This window comes from Falco cherrug, chromosome 1, assembly GCF_023634085.1.
Source record: "Falco cherrug isolate bFalChe1 chromosome 1, bFalChe1.pri, whole genome shotgun sequence".
Lineage (NCBI taxonomy): Eukaryota > Metazoa > Chordata > Aves > Falconiformes > Falconidae > Falco > Falco cherrug.
This window is the reverse complement of record NC_073697.1, coordinates 101,398,167-101,415,911: the sequence shown is the minus strand read 5'-3', so window position 1 is coordinate 101,415,911 and position 17,745 is coordinate 101,398,167. Positions and strand designations below refer to the sequence as shown.

The 17,745-nt window shown below is 45.3% G+C and overlaps 1 protein-coding gene across 7 annotated transcripts in view; it reads right to left on the bottom strand.

Annotated features, from left to right (window-relative positions):
- TSPOAP1 (TSPO associated protein 1) overlaps window positions 1-17,745 on the bottom strand; it is a 69,841-nt gene that overhangs the window by 16,804 nt on the left and 35,292 nt on the right. For 6 of the 7 annotated variants that reach the window (XM_055712965.1, XM_055712958.1, XM_055712959.1 and 3 more), the window contains 10 exons: window positions 15,350-15,533; window positions 14,811-15,031; window positions 13,037-13,146; window positions 11,844-11,953; window positions 9,587-10,402; window positions 8,901-9,052; window positions 7,305-7,898; window positions 5,027-5,329; window positions 4,563-4,742; window positions 173-1,297 (listed from right to left, as the gene is read on the bottom strand). In XM_055712965.1, the coding sequence (XP_055568940.1) occupies window positions 173-1,297; window positions 4,563-4,742; window positions 5,027-5,329; window positions 7,305-7,898; window positions 8,901-9,052; window positions 9,587-10,402; window positions 11,844-11,953; window positions 13,037-13,146; window positions 14,811-15,031; window positions 15,350-15,533 (3,795 nt within the window). The remainder of the gene's footprint in view (window positions 1-172; window positions 1,298-4,562; window positions 4,743-5,026; window positions 5,330-7,304; window positions 7,899-8,900; window positions 9,053-9,586; window positions 10,403-11,843; window positions 11,954-13,036; window positions 13,147-14,810; window positions 15,032-15,349; window positions 15,534-17,745) is intronic. The other variant, XR_008732672.1, reaches the window with a different exon arrangement.

Sequence of the window (17,745 nt, the reverse complement as noted above, 5' to 3'; positions counted from 1 at the left end):
ACGGAGCAGCACAGAACTACAGAATCTCTCAGATTTTTCTTCCAGACAATCCTAGAGGGTCCTTTCTCTGGACAGCACTGAACAAAGCAAGATACAGGCAGGCCAGGGAAGCAGAGGGAAGCTAATGCCACTGCAAGCTGCTTCAAAGCCAGAATAGGAAAAGTCACCCAACCCTTTTGTGCAAGGAGGTGCTACGTATCCCCTTCGAAGGATGTTCGAGCCTCCTTCTCCAGCCAGGTGACTTACAGTCCAGCTCCCAGCCCTGCTCCTCAGAACTGCTCTCACATCTCAGTGCTTCATTCTCCTGGCAGAAGAACCGCAGGCGCTGGCTCGGAGACCCAGCCCACTCCATCCCCTGCTCTTCCATCATCTCCAGTCTGGTCAGGTCCCTCCTGCCATCCGTGTGGGCAACCTCAGATTGACTGGAGCAATCACTCCAGTCCCCCTGACAGCTCTGGGACCTTTCTGGCCACAGCCTGCTCTCAGGGGGGGATGCACAGACTGAATCCTGATCATCTTCGGAGTCATATTCAATGTCTATTTCCAGGCTCCTGGGGCTGGAGCAGTGTGTTGCCGTCACAGCAGGTTCTGCAAACCCTGAAACCACTGCTTTCATGTGGTTTTTTCGTAAGGTGGCTTGTCTGGCACGACTGTACATATCAAACCCCTCCTTACCACCAGCACTGCTCACAATGTTCAGCTCTTCCCTGAGGCTAGGAGCTCTGTATAACCCACCTCCCATCTGACTGCAGTTGCCCAGCAGACGACTGCAGTGTTCTGTTAAATCATTCTGTCTCTTCCTACCCATCTCAGGCCGACTCCGGATCTTCTCTCGGTAATTATTTCCCTTCTTGCTCCAAGCAGGACTTGCCCCAGTCCCAGACTTCGGATCGTTCTCCTGGTAGCCCCAGTTCCAGTTTGCCTTCTTCTGACTCCAGACCAGCTGGACAAAAGCAGGATTTGCATGGGCAGCATCCCCTCTGCTCTCCTTAATGTCATGCTCCTCCTGTGGAGTCTGAGCAGACAGATCTGTGGAGGTGTTACTCCCATCTGCCTTTAGAAATGGCTCCTTGACGTTGAGCGCCTTCTCTGTTCTTCCTGAATGGTGGGTAAGTGTTTCCAAGGAGTCTTGAGGGTCTGCCTTTTCCTCCATAACACACTTCTCATCTTCATCTTCATCCTCATCCTCAGTCACTTCAGGGATGCTAAACAATTTCTTGCTGTGGTTCTTCTGAAGCGGGAGCTCCAGTATCCTCTCCAGAATCTCCTCATCGCTGTCAGTATCACAAAGATCCATCTGTACCCAGCCCCCGAGAAAAGCCACAGCCAGGACAAGCAAAGGAAAAAAGAGAGGAAATAAACATTAAAAAGAGAGGCAAAGTTACAGCTGATTCCCTCCCAGCACAGCAGGATGGAGCAGCGACGGTGGTCTGCAGCAAAGCAAGGGTAGGAAGCAAAAGAGAGCAATGGGTCTTCGGGCAAAAGACAATTAGATGAACTAGCAATGCAGCGGAAAGCGAGAAAGGCCAATGCATGGAAGAGCTCCCTCCCAGCTTCTGCCCCTACACACACAGCTATCTGCAACACCTTTCATCCTGCCCACTTGATTCCCCACAGCTTCAGCATCCCCTGGGATGGGAAGATGGGGCAGGAGAGGCACAGTTCCTCCGTGGACGTTTGCTGCAAGTTAGAGCTGACTGGGTTCCTCCATTCACAGGGATGAGTCTCACAGCCTGTGCACACAAGGACCCACAGTCTTCCCTTACCTCTCTGTCCTCGCACTCGAACAGAACGAAGTGACCCTGTGCAGCAAGACATCCCTTAGAGATGTTGCTGCTACAGGAAGCCCTTCCCTAGGCCCTTCCCATCATCTGTCAAGCTCCAGCTCTACAGTAGTTTACTGTCTGCAAATCCAGGTGAACAGAGTTGCCACAAATACACGTGAAAATCCTTTACCTGAAAAGGGTCACACAGACATGTACTTCACTTGCAGCAGGGCAAGACCCTGCCAGGTTATATCAAACACTGCTGAATTTTAAAGTTTGTCTTGGAGCAACTATAGTTATGTTTTTGTCTCTTACTACATTTATACTAAAATAAAAAAGGTGGAATCCCAGATGCATGGTGTAATTTAGATTGAAAGATACCTCTGGAGGTCTCTTGTTCAACTTCCCTGACAATTTATACCGTGACATGTTCTAAAACCATCTGCAAATAGTTTACAAAGCATATGTAGCTGCTTTTGTTTTACACTACATTCATGAGCAGGCCTGTTCAGAGATAATTAAAAACTGAACCACAGTGGGGGGGAAAAAACAGGCAGTTGTAAGCTGCCTACTAATTATTCCAACCTCCATAATTTTTTCCAAGCAAAAGCTGGTCCTGAATTATGTTTAGAATTTGTTGAAGGGGCCTCCAGAGGTCTCCAGTTCAATCTCCTAACTGCAGCAGGACTGCTGCCAACAGTAAATCAGCCGAGGGCTTTACAACACCAAAGAATGGAGATTCTCCACCGCTCTGGGGACCTGTCCCAAGGCTGCACCATCCTCTTGGGAAAGAAGTTTTGTACTCATCTCCAACACGAACCTCCCAAAAAGCAGCTCATGACTGCCACCTCTTTTTATATCACCTGCCATGAACAAGACAACTTTGGCTCTCTCATCCTTTTAACCAACCTTCAAACAGTTGTAGGAAGCTACAAGATCTCCCACTAGCCTCTGTGACAGACCAAAAAAGCTCAGCTTCCTCAGATTCTCTTTACAGGGCATGTGCTCTAGGCTCCTACCTTGTTAGCACCCATTAGGGATATGCAAAATTCATAGATGCAACCATAAAATAATCCACTCTTATTTTAGCTGTTTACAAAAATGTGGGTTTTGATTTGAGTTTTAATACAATAAAAAGATTCAGAAATTAAACAACTTATTTGAGGTTAAACATTTTAAAAGCAGCACCCCTCCATTCTTTCATGCCCCAAATCCTGAAAGAGTTGGGTGAGGAGTCTTGAGATATGTTACTAAATAGAATTCTAGAAAACAGCCCTGCTGAGACCTGGCCCACTTCAGTCACCATCTTCCCTCACTCTACAAGGTAGTGTTGGGAGCTCTGTGCCCTAAAGCTTCCTGCTCCTGATGCCCTCTCCCCATTCAGCATCTTGTCATGATCACACCCTCAACTTGTCCCTGCCAGAATAGAAAAAAACCAGCACTTTTTCAGATCAAGCAGCACCAGTTTGCTCAACTCAACAAGATGTCCATGGGGTTTCAGTGTTCCTTTTGCAGAAAAAAAACCACACAAAAAAAACCCAACAAAAAAGCCCAAGCCAAAAACATTCAGGCCAATAAAACATCCAGGAAAAAAAGAGACAAAAAACAGCATTCTTGACTGTTCTTGTTTCCTCTTTTCTCCTTCCAGGAAAACTCTTTTCTTCCATTTTTTCCCGCAGTGCAATCCGAACAACTGGAAGCCCTTTCAACAACGCCTTCCCAGGCAGCCCCAGCATCTCCAGGCACGAGGCTCTCCTGGGACTCCTGACACACTGCAGTGCAGGTCCAACCTCCCCACCTGGGATGCAGAACCCCCATCAGAAGGAGAAAAGGAGCAGCAGCAAATTTACTCCAGAATCATTACACTGTCTGCTATTGATCATCTAAAGCCCACCAGTCCCATCCCATCCATGCTGCAGGCTAGCAGCTATCCAGGTCAGCAACAACAAACTACATGTGTTCTTTGGTCATGTGAAAAAAACCAAACAAGGATGCTTTCTTGCTATATACAGGCATATCACATTTCTGGCAAATCTTTCTAATATCTCTGTCATTCAGCCTCAATACTTTCCCTCATGTACATTCACCTCAACTGCTGTAATTTGTATGATTACATACCACTTTCCAGTCATGCAGTTTTAAGCACATTGCCTGTCACAGATGCATTACAACACACTAACTAGATTTAGCTGTTTGAACTTATAACATGAATTAACATGATCGCTCACAGTTCCAACTCAATCAGTATTTCCTCACTTGCAACATTTGAGCTGCAAAGCCACGGCTCCACCCCTACAAGCCATCCCTTCCTACAGAGAGCACCAAGGTCTACGCAAAATAATCTACACTAAGTTACTTGCATTCAGGAGTGCTTGCAGGACTGAGGACAAAATATTACATGCCTGTTTTGCCTTAGGAGGGAAGGTGGGTTGGTACAGGATCTACAGATGGGTGGACTTTACAGATTCCTATGTGTTCACTGTTTATGTCTATATTAAGAACTTGATCAATAGGATTGATTTTTAACTCTGGGTTCTAAAGTTCATACTACATTGTGTGTTTTTCCAACTAATTAAACCCTGGGTACATCCATTACATATAAACACCCTTTCCCCTCACAAATAACTTGTATTTTTACTAGCTTAAGACAACACTCATAGTAAAAGCAGAGCAGGCAGGAACTTAGCCAAGCACTGCTGAGAGCGCTGGGCACAGACCAGTACCTCCTCCTGTGAACTGATGATATGGGATGGCTGCATTGGCGCTCCCCGCAAGCATGACTCTGCTAAAAGTTACCTTTTCCCCGTTCTCCCGGTAACATGGCTCTCTCTGGTCCCATTTCTTCTCTTCCAGAGCTTCTGAAGACAGTTCATCTTCTTCCTCTTCTTCCAAAATATCTGAAAGGTCAGAACTACGGCTGTGCTCAGCAAAAAGGGTCAGCTGTCGTCTTCCCATTTCGGATATTTTTTCTTCTTGCTATTGAAAAGCAAAACAGATTTCTTCAGTCCTCTCAGGCACTCTATTTCAGCAATAAAGTAGCATTTTACCTTTTTCTAGTACATATACAGCTGAAGTATGGCAGGAAATAAATTGGGCAACACCCAATGCAGCAATTGGCATGTGTGCACACACACAGAACCGACGGACACGTTTTATAGCCTGCAGAAGAACAGTACTGCATAAGGCTGTAAAACCTAAGGGTGTCAAATACAACCCACACCCCTCCATAGGCAGAGACATTCAACCAAGGTTAAACAAACCTCTCTTTTCACTCTGGACATTTCTTTGATCACTTCCTTGCCAAGGGACAATCTCGAGATCTCCTGGCAGCTGCTCCCACTCATGCTTGCATCTCTGAAGGTGCCATCTGTCCCCTCAGCCTGGCTGGGGGAGGGCAGAGGCTCTGGGCTCAAGTGTTTCTCCTTTATCTCTTTTTCTCTTTCAGCACTGAGACCTTTCGGTGACTCTTCCACAGAGCATGCATGGCAGGTCTCCATATGTATCTTCAGACTGCTGTTAGATGGACTTTCCAGTTCTGATGCTTTGGTTACAGATTGTTCTGCCTGGGAAACAAACAAAAAAAAAGGTCACCACAAAGAAACCTGGAGGAGGTATCACACAATACTTGTGCACCAAAAGGGGGCCCTTGCCACCCCAAACTCTCTGAAACACTGTGCATTCTGTGCTGTTGGCACATGAATATTTTGGCAGGCAATTTGCAGCTGGGAAGGTTGGCCAGCCCTGGAACAAACCCCTCTCTGCCATTAGCTGCAAGTACACACAAGGTCTTTCCACTGCTGCAGCTCTGGCCACTGCATGTGGCTCGTGTAAGCCACAGAAGTGTATTGACAATAACTAGTTTTACGGCAGCAAGAAGAGCCCAAGCTATACGAAAAGGTCATTTCCCACTCTTATCTGCCAGAGGAATGTCCTACATGCCAGCTTGCAGGTTAGCTTGAGCTGGAGGTGAGGACATTACCCCAGCACTTCTGGGAGCTGTGAAGAGAAGGGGAATTAATGAAGAACATACACAGAGAATACAACTGCACAGATTCATGGTTAGATCACCTAGTTGGATTACAGAAATTTTAAATTTTCATGTTTTCCAGTTGGTTCAGTCTGGTGTTTAAGAAAACCTCTGGGAGATGGAGGAGTGGAACCCCAAGAACAAGGAGGGTAAGGCAGGTGGGGGCCTTCATCAGCCACCCCTTTCTCTAACCCTCACTCTAGAATATGACAGCCTCCACTGTATTTTGCAATGGAGAACAACCTTGTCCCTATTTACAAAGTGTGCTCTGTATGTATTTACAGGATCAGACCCCTAGGGAGATTTACACACTGCAGTGTCTAGTTTCCAAATGTTCCCTGGGCTCAGGCAAAAGCCAGACAGGTCTAGATCTCATGTGTCATCTGACAGCTAGGATCTTTCTGCCCTGTTTCTCTTTGTTGACAGCCAAGTGAAGACACACATCTCAAGCAAGGAGGATGATGTGCATCCTGGAAGCACCCATTTTGCTCCACTGACGACAAAGGAGGCAAAGCAACTCATCCATGTTAGCCACCTACACCAGACATCTAAATATGTGCAAACAAATCACAACAACTGACCTGAGGTGCTGTGAGCAGAAAATGACCAGGGATTGAAGAATGACGATTTAAATTTTGCACTCAACATCTCAATTCTTCTGTGTATTTACCTAGCCTTTGGTTTTGGGCCCACACAGCTGTCAATACTCCAGTAATTATCAGAAGTCTTCCCTGCTTTTGTCTAACTCTGAGCCTTCACAAGCTCACATTGCCATAATTAATAAAGTCATGCTGACTTTAACAGTTTGAAGCACTCCCTGTGCTCCCTGAAGTCCCTGATGTCACAGGTCAGAAAGGGAAAAAGATCCTTTTTCCTGATATAATGCATCACACACAAACAGGACCCACTTTCCTCTTGTCACAGAGCGAGCAGCTTGTCGGTCATTAGTACCTGTTTTCTTACGAGGCTCTCTGACATCCTCACCACTGTCCTAGGAAAGCTCTGAAAGCACTCACCCACCCTACAGGATTCCAAATACCCAATGTCAGGACAACTTGCCAGCTCTTCTCCAGACACGGCTATGTTGCTGTGAAGTCCACTAAGGTGCTCCACTGTGCTGAAGTGGCTCTACTCTGCCTCACACAAACCCACTAGACTGGAGAAGACCCCAGTGTTTGGAATAAGAACAGCAGTGCCAGACTAACACTGACATCATCATCAGCGGGAACATCCTTTTCACCTTCTCTCTCTGATGAATTCTTGCCTTCCTGACTCTATTCCTGATCACATGTGTGTGCAAGCAGATCAAGCGGAGAGCTTCATCTGCTTTTCCAGGTACACAACAGCAGACAGTACTCCCTGCCGGTTTGCCAACCACTGGATGATGACCCAAAGGCAACAGTGTGTCACAGAAAGAGAAACATGCTCACTAGCATTTTCTTCCATTCCCCAAAATGATCCATTCTCCTTCCCAGCACATTTGGTACTGGGCAGGAGATGTAAGCACTTACCTGCACCTCCATCCCCTCACCCAGGCCTTGCGATTCTGCTTCCCTTGAAGCGACAGGCTCTGTGCCCTCACAGGGGAGCACTGTCCTGCCAGCTTGCTGAGGAGGCACAGTCAGGCATTTCTTGTCTTGTGCAGTGTCTGATCCTTGTGGGGAAGCATCTAAAACCTGCACCAAGGAAGCACTGGGAGAGGAGAGGTGCGGCGGTGAAGAGGCTTCCTCTGGCAGAGATCGTACTGAGCTGTCATGGCTGGAGGAGTGATCAGTCAATTTGGCATCTGAGCTATCAGCAGGAACTTTTTGTCGATGCAGGAGTGCAGCTGTCTGGCGTGTGGGTGGGCTGCGTGCAGGCAGAGAGCCCCTGGGCTCTCCACGGGGCAGTCTAGAGGTAAAAGTGGTAGAAACAGCACAATCTGAAGGTGAAGAGTGGTGAGAGGCTTGCAGCAAGACTGAGGAAATCTGGGCTGGAACTGAATCCACTGACTCCCCATACAGAGACATCGTTCTCACAGAAACCTCCCGGCACACCTGGAACATCTGAAGCTGGGACAAGTCCACCAGGACACTCCCAGCCGTTGGAGAAGTAACTTCTATTGCCTGCAAGCAAAAAAATAGGGAGTAATTATTTACTGTGCATGGCTCAGCCCTTCTGAGAATGACAATTCCTGAACACAAAGTTAACGAAAGACCCCAAAGCTCTGGAGAGCAGGCATACAGAATTCTCACCCTTCTGCACAATATCAGGGAAGAATGAACAGCAAAGGTAAATTGTTACCACATTTGAGAAACTGAATATTCTATAAAACATGACTCTATTCCCTCCTACACCAGGTTTTAACTCTTCTTGTTCCCTACACTTTAAAAAAAGCTATCCCTTTTTCTGGCCTCTCTTTTGCCTACCTTCTCGGACTCCTCCTTTTCTGACCTATGTAACGAAAAAGCATTTCCACAATAGAAGAGCAATCATCCAACACAGCACCACTCTGTTTTGCACTGTGCTCCTCTGAACAGTTGTGGCTTGCCTCTCCCACGGCCAATAGCACAACATCCTATATGCAGAAGACTGCAGGCCACTTTTAATACAGAATATCTTTGGAGGTTCTTTACCAGTATTCATACAGGACCCTGGGGTGTCTGTATACCTCCCTCTTTTCCCTCTTTGCCTGTCCTTAATTTAAAAAATGGCTAGAGAACCCATAGTCCAGAGATAAGCCCCAAGTGGTGGCAAGGTTGAGTACTTGTACTCTCTCCATGTGCTATGGACTTACTGCTCATTGAGCTCGTCGTTTCCCAACGGATCAAGCTAGTGCTTAGGGTGTGACAGAGGAGGCTGACACTAATTGTCCTGTTTTCCTAGTGAAGGGTCCTGCCACAGGAACCTTCCTAGCTTACTTATATCAAAACCACATCAAAAATCTGGATGGAACTCTTTTTTTGGGGTGCTTCAGTCAAAACAAACAGCCCAAGCATTGTTTCTTCTCTAATATCATTCCTTTCCAAGCCAAGGACTGTCACTGCCTCCTCCTGGCACGCTTCCTGCACCAGCCTCCAGCCACCCACCTACACAGACGTCAGCCTGGCATAGCGTCAGCACAATACCTTCTGCCCATCTGCATACACAGCGTAACCAGTGACTCGGACTCCATTGGAAGATCCTTCGGCATCAATAGTGACAGGTAACCAGCTGATAACAAGGATACCTGGTGAGGGACCAGCTTCTACCTGGACATCCAAAGGAGCATCAGGTGTGCCTGCAAGAGACCAAACAGATATTGCTCTTGCTTACCTGACAACAGCATAAAGCTAAACTAAACTCTGGTTAGAATCAAGGAGAAAGCTACCACACCAGACTTGCCACTGCAGAACTGTACTAGAATAGCTAGGCTAGTCTTGGGAAACGGTAGACAGAACCAGAGAAAGTAAGGTGCTCTTGTTCTGTGAAAGCTTTAATGCACAAAAAACAGAACTTTGCAAAAGTAGCTGAGGCCAAGATGCAGCAACCCTTAGAGCAAGGTCATGGCAAACCAGATCTTCCATGCCCTGAGAGGCATGCTGTTCAAATCAGCAAAGAAGATGTCTTCCCAGAGCAAATGAAAACAAAAGAGATAATAAATTTTTAAAATAAAGGAAGAAAAACATTAAGACAAAACAGTACAGCATCTCAGGCTTTAGGACCTAATAAACCTTGCTTCCCTTCACCCCAAGGCTTCATAGCGAAGTAATGACAGAGCGCACTGCTCCAAGCACTCCATGCACAGTGGCCATGGGCATGACTTCTCTGATACCTGCTAGTGGGGTAGTGAAGTGTATCACAGCTGAGTTCTGCTCCTGCCCCTCTGGGATCTCTTCCCAAGGTGTTTTCAAGGGCCGGGCCTCCAGCTTGGCAACATACTGAGTGCTTGGCTGCAGGTTGCGGAAGGTGTACCAGTAGACCCCAGGTTTTGTTATGTCACATTCCTCCCCATTGAGATACACTGCGTGGTTGTAATTGCTGTTGCAGGGAAGCCACATGACCTCTGCTGACGTGGCAGTGACACTTCTGACTTTCAGCATAGTTGGTGCCACACAAAAATCTTGCCCCACAAAGAAAGTGCATCGCAGTTTATCAGAACTGCCTTGCTCTGTCACAGTCTGCACAGATACACGGTAAGCCTTTGTCTTTAAATCCAGCTTCTCAATCACTGCTTTGGTCTGAAAGCCACTCTTCACATTTTGACGTAGCTCTTCATCCACATAGATGTTGTAGCTTTGTATGTCTGGGCAGCCAGCTGGCAAAAGTGGTGGTTCCCAGCCTACAACTATGCTTCTGGCAAGCTGCTTGATCAAAGTCAGTTTTCTTGGGTAAGGCACTGCTGTATGACTAACACGTTCCTCCTGGTCTCCTTCTGCTCTACTGGCCAATGGACTGATGCTACTCTCTTCAATGGAAAAATCACTCTTATCTCCACTGCTGGTGCTTGCACTGACAAAACTTTTCTCCTGGTATGAACTATGGGTGAGATCATTCAGCTCCAAAGGCAGAAACGTCATGAGGTCATCATCTGAAACTCGCTCAACAAAATTGGAGGGGACTAGCCCCCGCCGGCCATCCATCAGTTCCCCTAAACAAAAAACAGGAAACCTGTTACCACTGCACCTACCATTCAGCCTTCCAACCCATCCGTGAAGACAACGTGACAATGTCTACGCCAGGTCACAACTGCGCTGCAGTCAGGAATGAAAAAAAACAACCTCGGGGAGGTTATTCCTGGCAAAGTTTCCTGCATTTCACAGGGCTTCCCTAGTTAGATCCTAATGGTCACAGTGAGGAGCCACACCACTCCATACATTCCAGAGCCAACTAATTAGAAAGTTGTTTTGTGTAATTAGCTTAAGGGGTTTTCTTTCTTCATTATCCTACTTTTCCTGATCACAGCTCCTTTACTAACTTAAGTGTATTTTTCTAGCCTTCCCAAACTACGAAGATTGATGATTTAACATCTTCTCCCAGCCATACAGATTTGGGTTTTGTAGTACTTCCTCAAGAAAGTCCACCTTTCCAGCTCTGTATTCAGCTCTGGCCTTCCGTTTTAGTTCTCTCCTTTGTTATGCTAGCTTCCGTAACAAAGATGTCCCAAAAGGACCCATGGGGATGACTGATACCACAGCACTCTTGGTACGTGCAAGAACCGTCAAACCACGGTCAAAACAGCAGTGCGTAGGCATTGCACTTACTTTCCCCTTTCCACCTCTACCTACAGCAAATCAATTGAAAGCAGGGAAAGCAGAACACGTTAGTAAAGAATAACCTTTTATTCTTTAAACAATAAACAAACAAATAAATACATGAGAAGCTTAGAAATAGAAAGAAAGAAAGAAAGAAAGAAAGAGCCAGAAGAGTCAAAGAGCAAGCAGTGCAACATGGCATGCATTTGCCTCAGCTCTTGCAAAGCACCTCAGTAAATTAAGGTTCCTTCATCCCATTAAGTAAGCCAGGTCCACAAAGAAACTTCATTACAAATTTACAGTCCACAGTTCTTGGTTTTAATTCCATCTGCCTATTAGTCCACCAGGATCGTGTTTTCAAAGGTGCCAAAAGTGAAACACACTGTATGACACCAAATGACATAACAACTGTAGTTCGGACTGCTTATTTTATACCCTCCTCTGCCAAAAGAGCAAGAGGTAGTTAAGACCATCAGCTGCTTACAATCTCTGCCTCACTATGAAGTTACTGGAAAGAGGGAAACAGACCATATGCAGAAGGTGCCCAGGGCACAGCTAGAGAGGAATCATGTGGGGATGAAACCTGGAGCTCTCCCAAAAGCAGTGGCAAAATTTCCACTGAAATCACTAGACCAGGATTTCATGTTCTAGACTCAATTTAATCATGACACAAATAAACCCTTTTCCAACAGAATCTGCTCTTGCCTCTAACAAACTAACTTTGGGTAGAAAACCTTTATCTTGAAGTGTCAAGATTCACTAAATTCCTCTCTTGTTTTTTTTAAGAGATCAACTTCCCACAGTAGTTTGGTCACATTTCATTCTACTAAAACGCACCTTCAAAGAAGCCATCTTCATCCATGTCTCCATAGATGTAAATATATTCACCAGCAGTCAGTGGAAGCTCTGCCTCTGGATTTTCATTAGGCCCATCAAAAGGATTGTAGCTGAAATATTTACAATATGAAGACTTACTTTGTATAGCAACTTTCACAGCAATACATTCAAACTGTGATGTTAGATCAGCTTACAATTCACTGGGACTGCATCCACTTTTTGCAAGTGGCAAATTCCACAGACAAAGGTCAATATTTTAGTTTAAGTTTCATAAATAACTAATAACATATTGTTCCATGTTCAAATAGCAGCTAGGAATAAGGTTTTGAGTAGCAGAACTGACATCTTGTGATGTCTGAAGGAACAGATCAGAGTGACTCAAGAAAGTGTTTAAGAGAAGATTTGAATTACCTGAGTGCCTGCTGTGTTTCTGAGCGTACTAAGTAGATAAGCTGTAGGACTCTGCACTTCTAAAACAGAAACCCTGAAATTCGCCTGCAGCCTTAACTATTTTATGTAGATATCTCTCTACATTTCATGCATTTGATAATTTTGACTGAAAACAAAAATAAATTTTTGAAAATGCCCAAAACTTGTAAGGTACACTTTACTTGCCATATGACTGTCATGGACAAGCACAGCACAGAATCTCAGAATTCCTGTCTTTAAAACCCTAAAGAATGAGCTGATCCGTGCAAGAACAACATTACATGAGTGAAAAAAAAGGTTTCTAGCCCTTTTTTTTTTTCCTTATAATTATCCAGCCCTCAGGATACAAGTTACAAAACACTCAGTGCTGTAACTCCATGTTTTGAACAGCAAGTCAAAAACTTCACTTAGCATGAAAACGGTAAATACACTGGTGATAGGATTTGGCCTCCAGGTAGTTCTAATGTGCCTACCCCAGTATTCTCAAGCTCATCAGAGGGCCTACCACAGGGAAATGCCTCATGAAAAACCTTTATCTTTGCAAGCACCTACTGCCAACTCCTGCTCTTTAGTCTTTAAAAGGGATTTCAACATTCCAAAGCAATGTTATCCCTCTGAGCTGAGCGAGACCTTATGGGCCGAAGACTCTGACATGGAAGACACAGATCACATTTGACCTGCTCCTCACAAGCACAGAATTATCTGAGTTCTCTTCCTCCCAGTCTACAGTGTAACCTCATAGACCACAAGAAATGATCCAGTACCTGTACCGAGCTAAGAACACCTGGAGCTTTGCAGGGCCTTGGCTGCCTGGCTCAGGCATTAGAGAGATACTGTCAACATCCAGTTCTTCCATTTCACTTGCAGTGTCCACCTAAAAACATTGAAGATGAAGGATATGATAAGGCCCAAATCAGAGTAAAGGAACACTCAAAGGGTTCAAACACCGATGAACAAGTCCCCTAAGATCATGTACGGTGTCAGTCTGGCCACCAGGCTAAAGACCACCTGGCAGAATGACTTTTAAGGTGAAAAAGTAGTAATAAGAGGCAACACCTCCAAGCTGCAACTTCAGAGGTTCCAGTCAAACACCAGGAAAAACTCCTTGCCCAGGTGCGTGATGCAGCTTTGAGACAGGTTCCCACTGAGGTGGGGGATCTCCATTCGTGGAGAGCCTCAGCTAGACAAAGCCATGGCCACACTGATCTAGTGTTGGTGACAGGCCACTGGAGTAGGAGATTGGAGAGACGCTTGGAGAGGCGTCTTCCACCCTACATATCCGTAATTCAGTATATTCATTTCTTGCTACCTCTAAATGGTAGCTGTCCATGTGTGCAACATAAATGGCAACCTGTACAAAGGAGACCTTACAGTTTTATTAGACGTCTAGGTCTCTAAGTGCTTTTGTTCAGGCAGTTCCCCTCCGGCACCTGTAAATACTTCAATATAATGTGTATGTACTTTCAGAACACCAGGTAGAGCTTTGGTTGGACCTGGTAGGGCCACCAAACAGCTGGCTCTGATAACATCCAGTAGCACATGCTGCAGGAAAGCATACAAGAGACAGGGCAAACATGAAACTCCTCTTCCCCATATTGTCTCTCACTTTCCAACAATTGGCTGCTTACAGACTTCCTAAGCTGGAGGCTGCACCCTGAATGCATTTGGTGGCTACTAGCAGAAGAATCTTTGAGAAATTTGTCTCAGTCTTTTTGATCCCAGTGACGTTTTGGAATTTTACATCCAGTGGCAATGAGTTATATAATAAAATCATACTTCTTGAGGAAACAGCAGTGGACCAAAGGAGCAAAAGTTGCTTCCCGTGCCATCACAGCCAGCCCCACCCACAACACTTCCTTACCCTAAACTGTCACATGAAGTGATATACAGCAGAGAGTACGAAAGACTGTGTAAGTGAACCCTACAGTGCAATGTAAGAGCTCCTGGGGAGAAGCAACAACTGTCTATGAGATCTTGGTGACACAAACAAGCAAAGTCTATTCATTTTGTCCCTCTGCTAGCACAAACTGAGCATCTTTTTATGGTTTCTTTCACAAAGCAAAATTTTAATACCTAAAAGCATGCAAAGAAGTTTGAGCCCCTCATACAGAGCTCAAGGCCAAAAACCATCTGAAATCAAGGCCAGAAAAAAACTGGACACAGTTCCTCAGCATGCTAAAAATAACAGTTTGTAGCCTTTGTGTGTTTTAGCAGTAGCTGAGATGTCACAAGAAAGCTTAGCAGGAGCTTTCCCACACTTCCCACCAATGGACCTCTCCATACTGCTCCTTCTCCAAGCCCCCAGCACTGTCTGCTCTGTTGTTTCCTTCCTGGAGCACAGCAATTATGTTCAAATGAGTATTACAGACACTGGCATGCAAGGCCCCTTCAATTGTTTCCTACAGCTTTTCTCTTGTTTTTCCCACTTTTTCCAGGCAGCCAGGAGGGAATGAATGCAACTTTACCAGTGCTCTCAGCAATGCATTTATTCCCTTGTGGCTAGAAAGCACAGGCCGCAGAGGGGGCTCCCATACTGACCTCTGGAGTTGGGGAGGATTTTGGACTGTTCTGCATGGATTCTGATTTTGAAGAGTTTGACTGAGATTCCACTTTCTTGGCTTGTCTCTGAGAACTGGTAGCAGCAACTGGGGAGCCAACAGTGGCATCAGGCGCCCGCTGTGATGACTCAAACTCATCAGTCTCTTCATTCTGAACCTTCTTAGCACTCTGGTGAGTAAGCAATCCAGGAACAGTTGACTCTGCCATAAAATAATCTGTCCATTACTTTTAGCGACAGGCAGAATACAAGATCAGCAGTGAGCAACACAATGCGCAAACACCCTTTAATGCTCAGGTCTCTAAAAATGTGACTCATTTAACAGCGCAACAGACTGGACACCCCGGGCTCTCTTTGGTCAGACAAATGCCAAGTTCTCTTTATGACTACAAAATGAACCACAAGAGAGACAGAGGTCTCAAAAATTAACTGAACATTTGAATTATTTTCTTTACACCTTTCCATTTACACAAGTAACAACTCATTTGTCAAAACACTTGCGGGCATCTCCAGTAATTACCCTTCTCCCAGTGGGGCTGTGGGGTAGAGCTGCAGAGGGCAAGAGGAAGCTCAGAAGTCACCAGTGTAGAGGTGAGAAGGTCGATTTTTCCTGTTTGAAGCCGGAACTCTTTGAGTTCTTGAGACAGGAGGCTGAACTGCTCTGTTTGGCTGCGGCACTGGTCTTCTAGATCTTTCACTCGGGCCTGACGGGAGAGACACAAGATGAGGGAAAAACTCATACCAAAACCACCACAGAGGCTCCAAACAGCATTTCCCTTTGCCATGTCTTTTCAGTGGGTCTCGGATTCCCAGGAAGCTAAAGGTGTGCCATGCCCAGGAATGGTCATTAGGAGCCGTCAGCTCCACACCTAAACCATCTTTGAAAACCCGAGCCTCATCATCTATGAGGACCTTGACTGCAAGTTCAATTAGGCATTACCCCTGAAATTCTGGGTCTGAACTTCAATATCCTATCCAAGTCCTGCACAAGACCAGATGAGATAAGTCAAAGATAAATAAGCCTTGAAAAGAAAAAAGATTGAAAAGCTTTGCTTGCTTATTGGAGCATTAAAATCACACCTCCAAAGGAATTGCTCTCCCAGTGCTCCATTTGGTCCATCACTCCCGAGGCTCTCAAAACCCTACCCTGGCCTGGCCTCCTCACCATTCTGGGCAGGACTCCTGATTGTCCCTCCAGATCTCAGCTCCTCCAGGGGCTAGGAAGGGCAGAGAGTACTGGCACCCTGGTCCATGCTGCAGAACACTTCTTTGATGCAGGCAGCCCACACACTTTGCCACCAGGTCCCACAGGGATGACGCTCCAGGAAAATGCATGCTGAGTACAAGAAAGCTACATCTCAGCAAGATGAGATGCAGGAAAGCCTTAGAGAAGAAATACTATGGAAAAGGAGGGACACATTCGTAATAGAGAACCACTTGTATTTTCCAGTATTCTCTTTCTACCATCTCTGCATCTTCCCCTTCCAAAATATTACCGAGTCCTGGCTGTCCTTGCACATCCCCACATACTCCCTAGTTGTAGGCACACCAATTCCCAGGAGAAGGCAACTGCTTCCTTCCCTCTTCTCACTCTTCCACCATGCAACACCTTACTCTGCCTTCTTAGACAGGTATCCTGTGTAGGCCCTGCTCATGCACTTCAGGTAATGAGTAAACAAAAAGCATTAGGGCTGGATAGGAATATATCACCTAATCAGTTCTTCAACTGAGTTAATGCAGACAATATTTAATTAGGCACTAGTGCATCTGGTTGAGGTGCAGACTCTGCCTTGCAAGAGTTGACAGTTGTACCCTTTTTTCTCTTTAGGCTGAGATCACACCAGGCTTTGCAGTCACTCATCATTTTGTGTAGGTAAGATGCAACAAAATAGATGACTGCATTGTGCTCTTCAAAATTTTCCATTCTACAAAAAGCATTTGAAGTGTCTTTTTCTTCTTCCAAATCAAAAAATAAATCATGCCTTGAAATATTAAGTAAGACAACAAGTCTGATTTTTAGGGAGCTCTAAAAATAACACATCTAACCTGGAAAAAGCTTTCTTTCTGGTCTCAGAGTACCACAATATCCTTCTAGCCCACTCCCTAACTTACATGGGTGCATGCATTTTTATTTTATTGTGACAGGTCTGTTTCGAACATGTCAGTTTATCACCTATTTCCTTCACAACTAGCTAGGTGCTCTAGGTCTTTAAGGGAAGCCTCTGAAATCTGGCAAGAAGTAACTGCCGCTGAACTGAAAGACAGTATCAGATGCCATGAGCAACTTCCAGAAGTGTCTGCATTTTCCACTCAAAGCCAACTCCTTGTTCACTAAGTCATGTTGTACAGAGTCCCTCTGCAATCATGAGTGTTTGAATTTACTTACAGGTAAGATTTTTTGCATAAATGCTTCTCCCCTATGCATAACATCTTAATAAAGAAAAGAAACCATGAACAGTTGCACTGGGTCGAAGTAGGGTTTTCTCTAGATCAACATCTGTCCCCAGTCCCACCCTGGGACACGGCCTATGACAAGAGACAGGTTACAGAACAACTGCAGGACCACAGAGGGTTTTCCTATATTGTCTGGAGACCTGAGCCAGTAGATGCATCTGGAATATTGTGTTTAATAGCACTAATAGCATCCTAATAGTTCCTTGGTTCTGTAAATGTATTAATCACAGTTTAAATCCATTTATACTGGTGGCCAAGTAAACAGCCTAGGTAATCCACAGTTTAATTCTGAGATACCTAATTGGTCAGGTGTCTTTTAGATCTTGTGTTATTCAAAACAACGTACAAACATCTCTTAAATATTACTACCACATCACACACAAAGCGCACTTCTGTGGACTACTTGCAGAGGTTCACACACAGCTGAGTAAGCAGCAAGTTTTCAGGGAAGTTCTAGGAGAT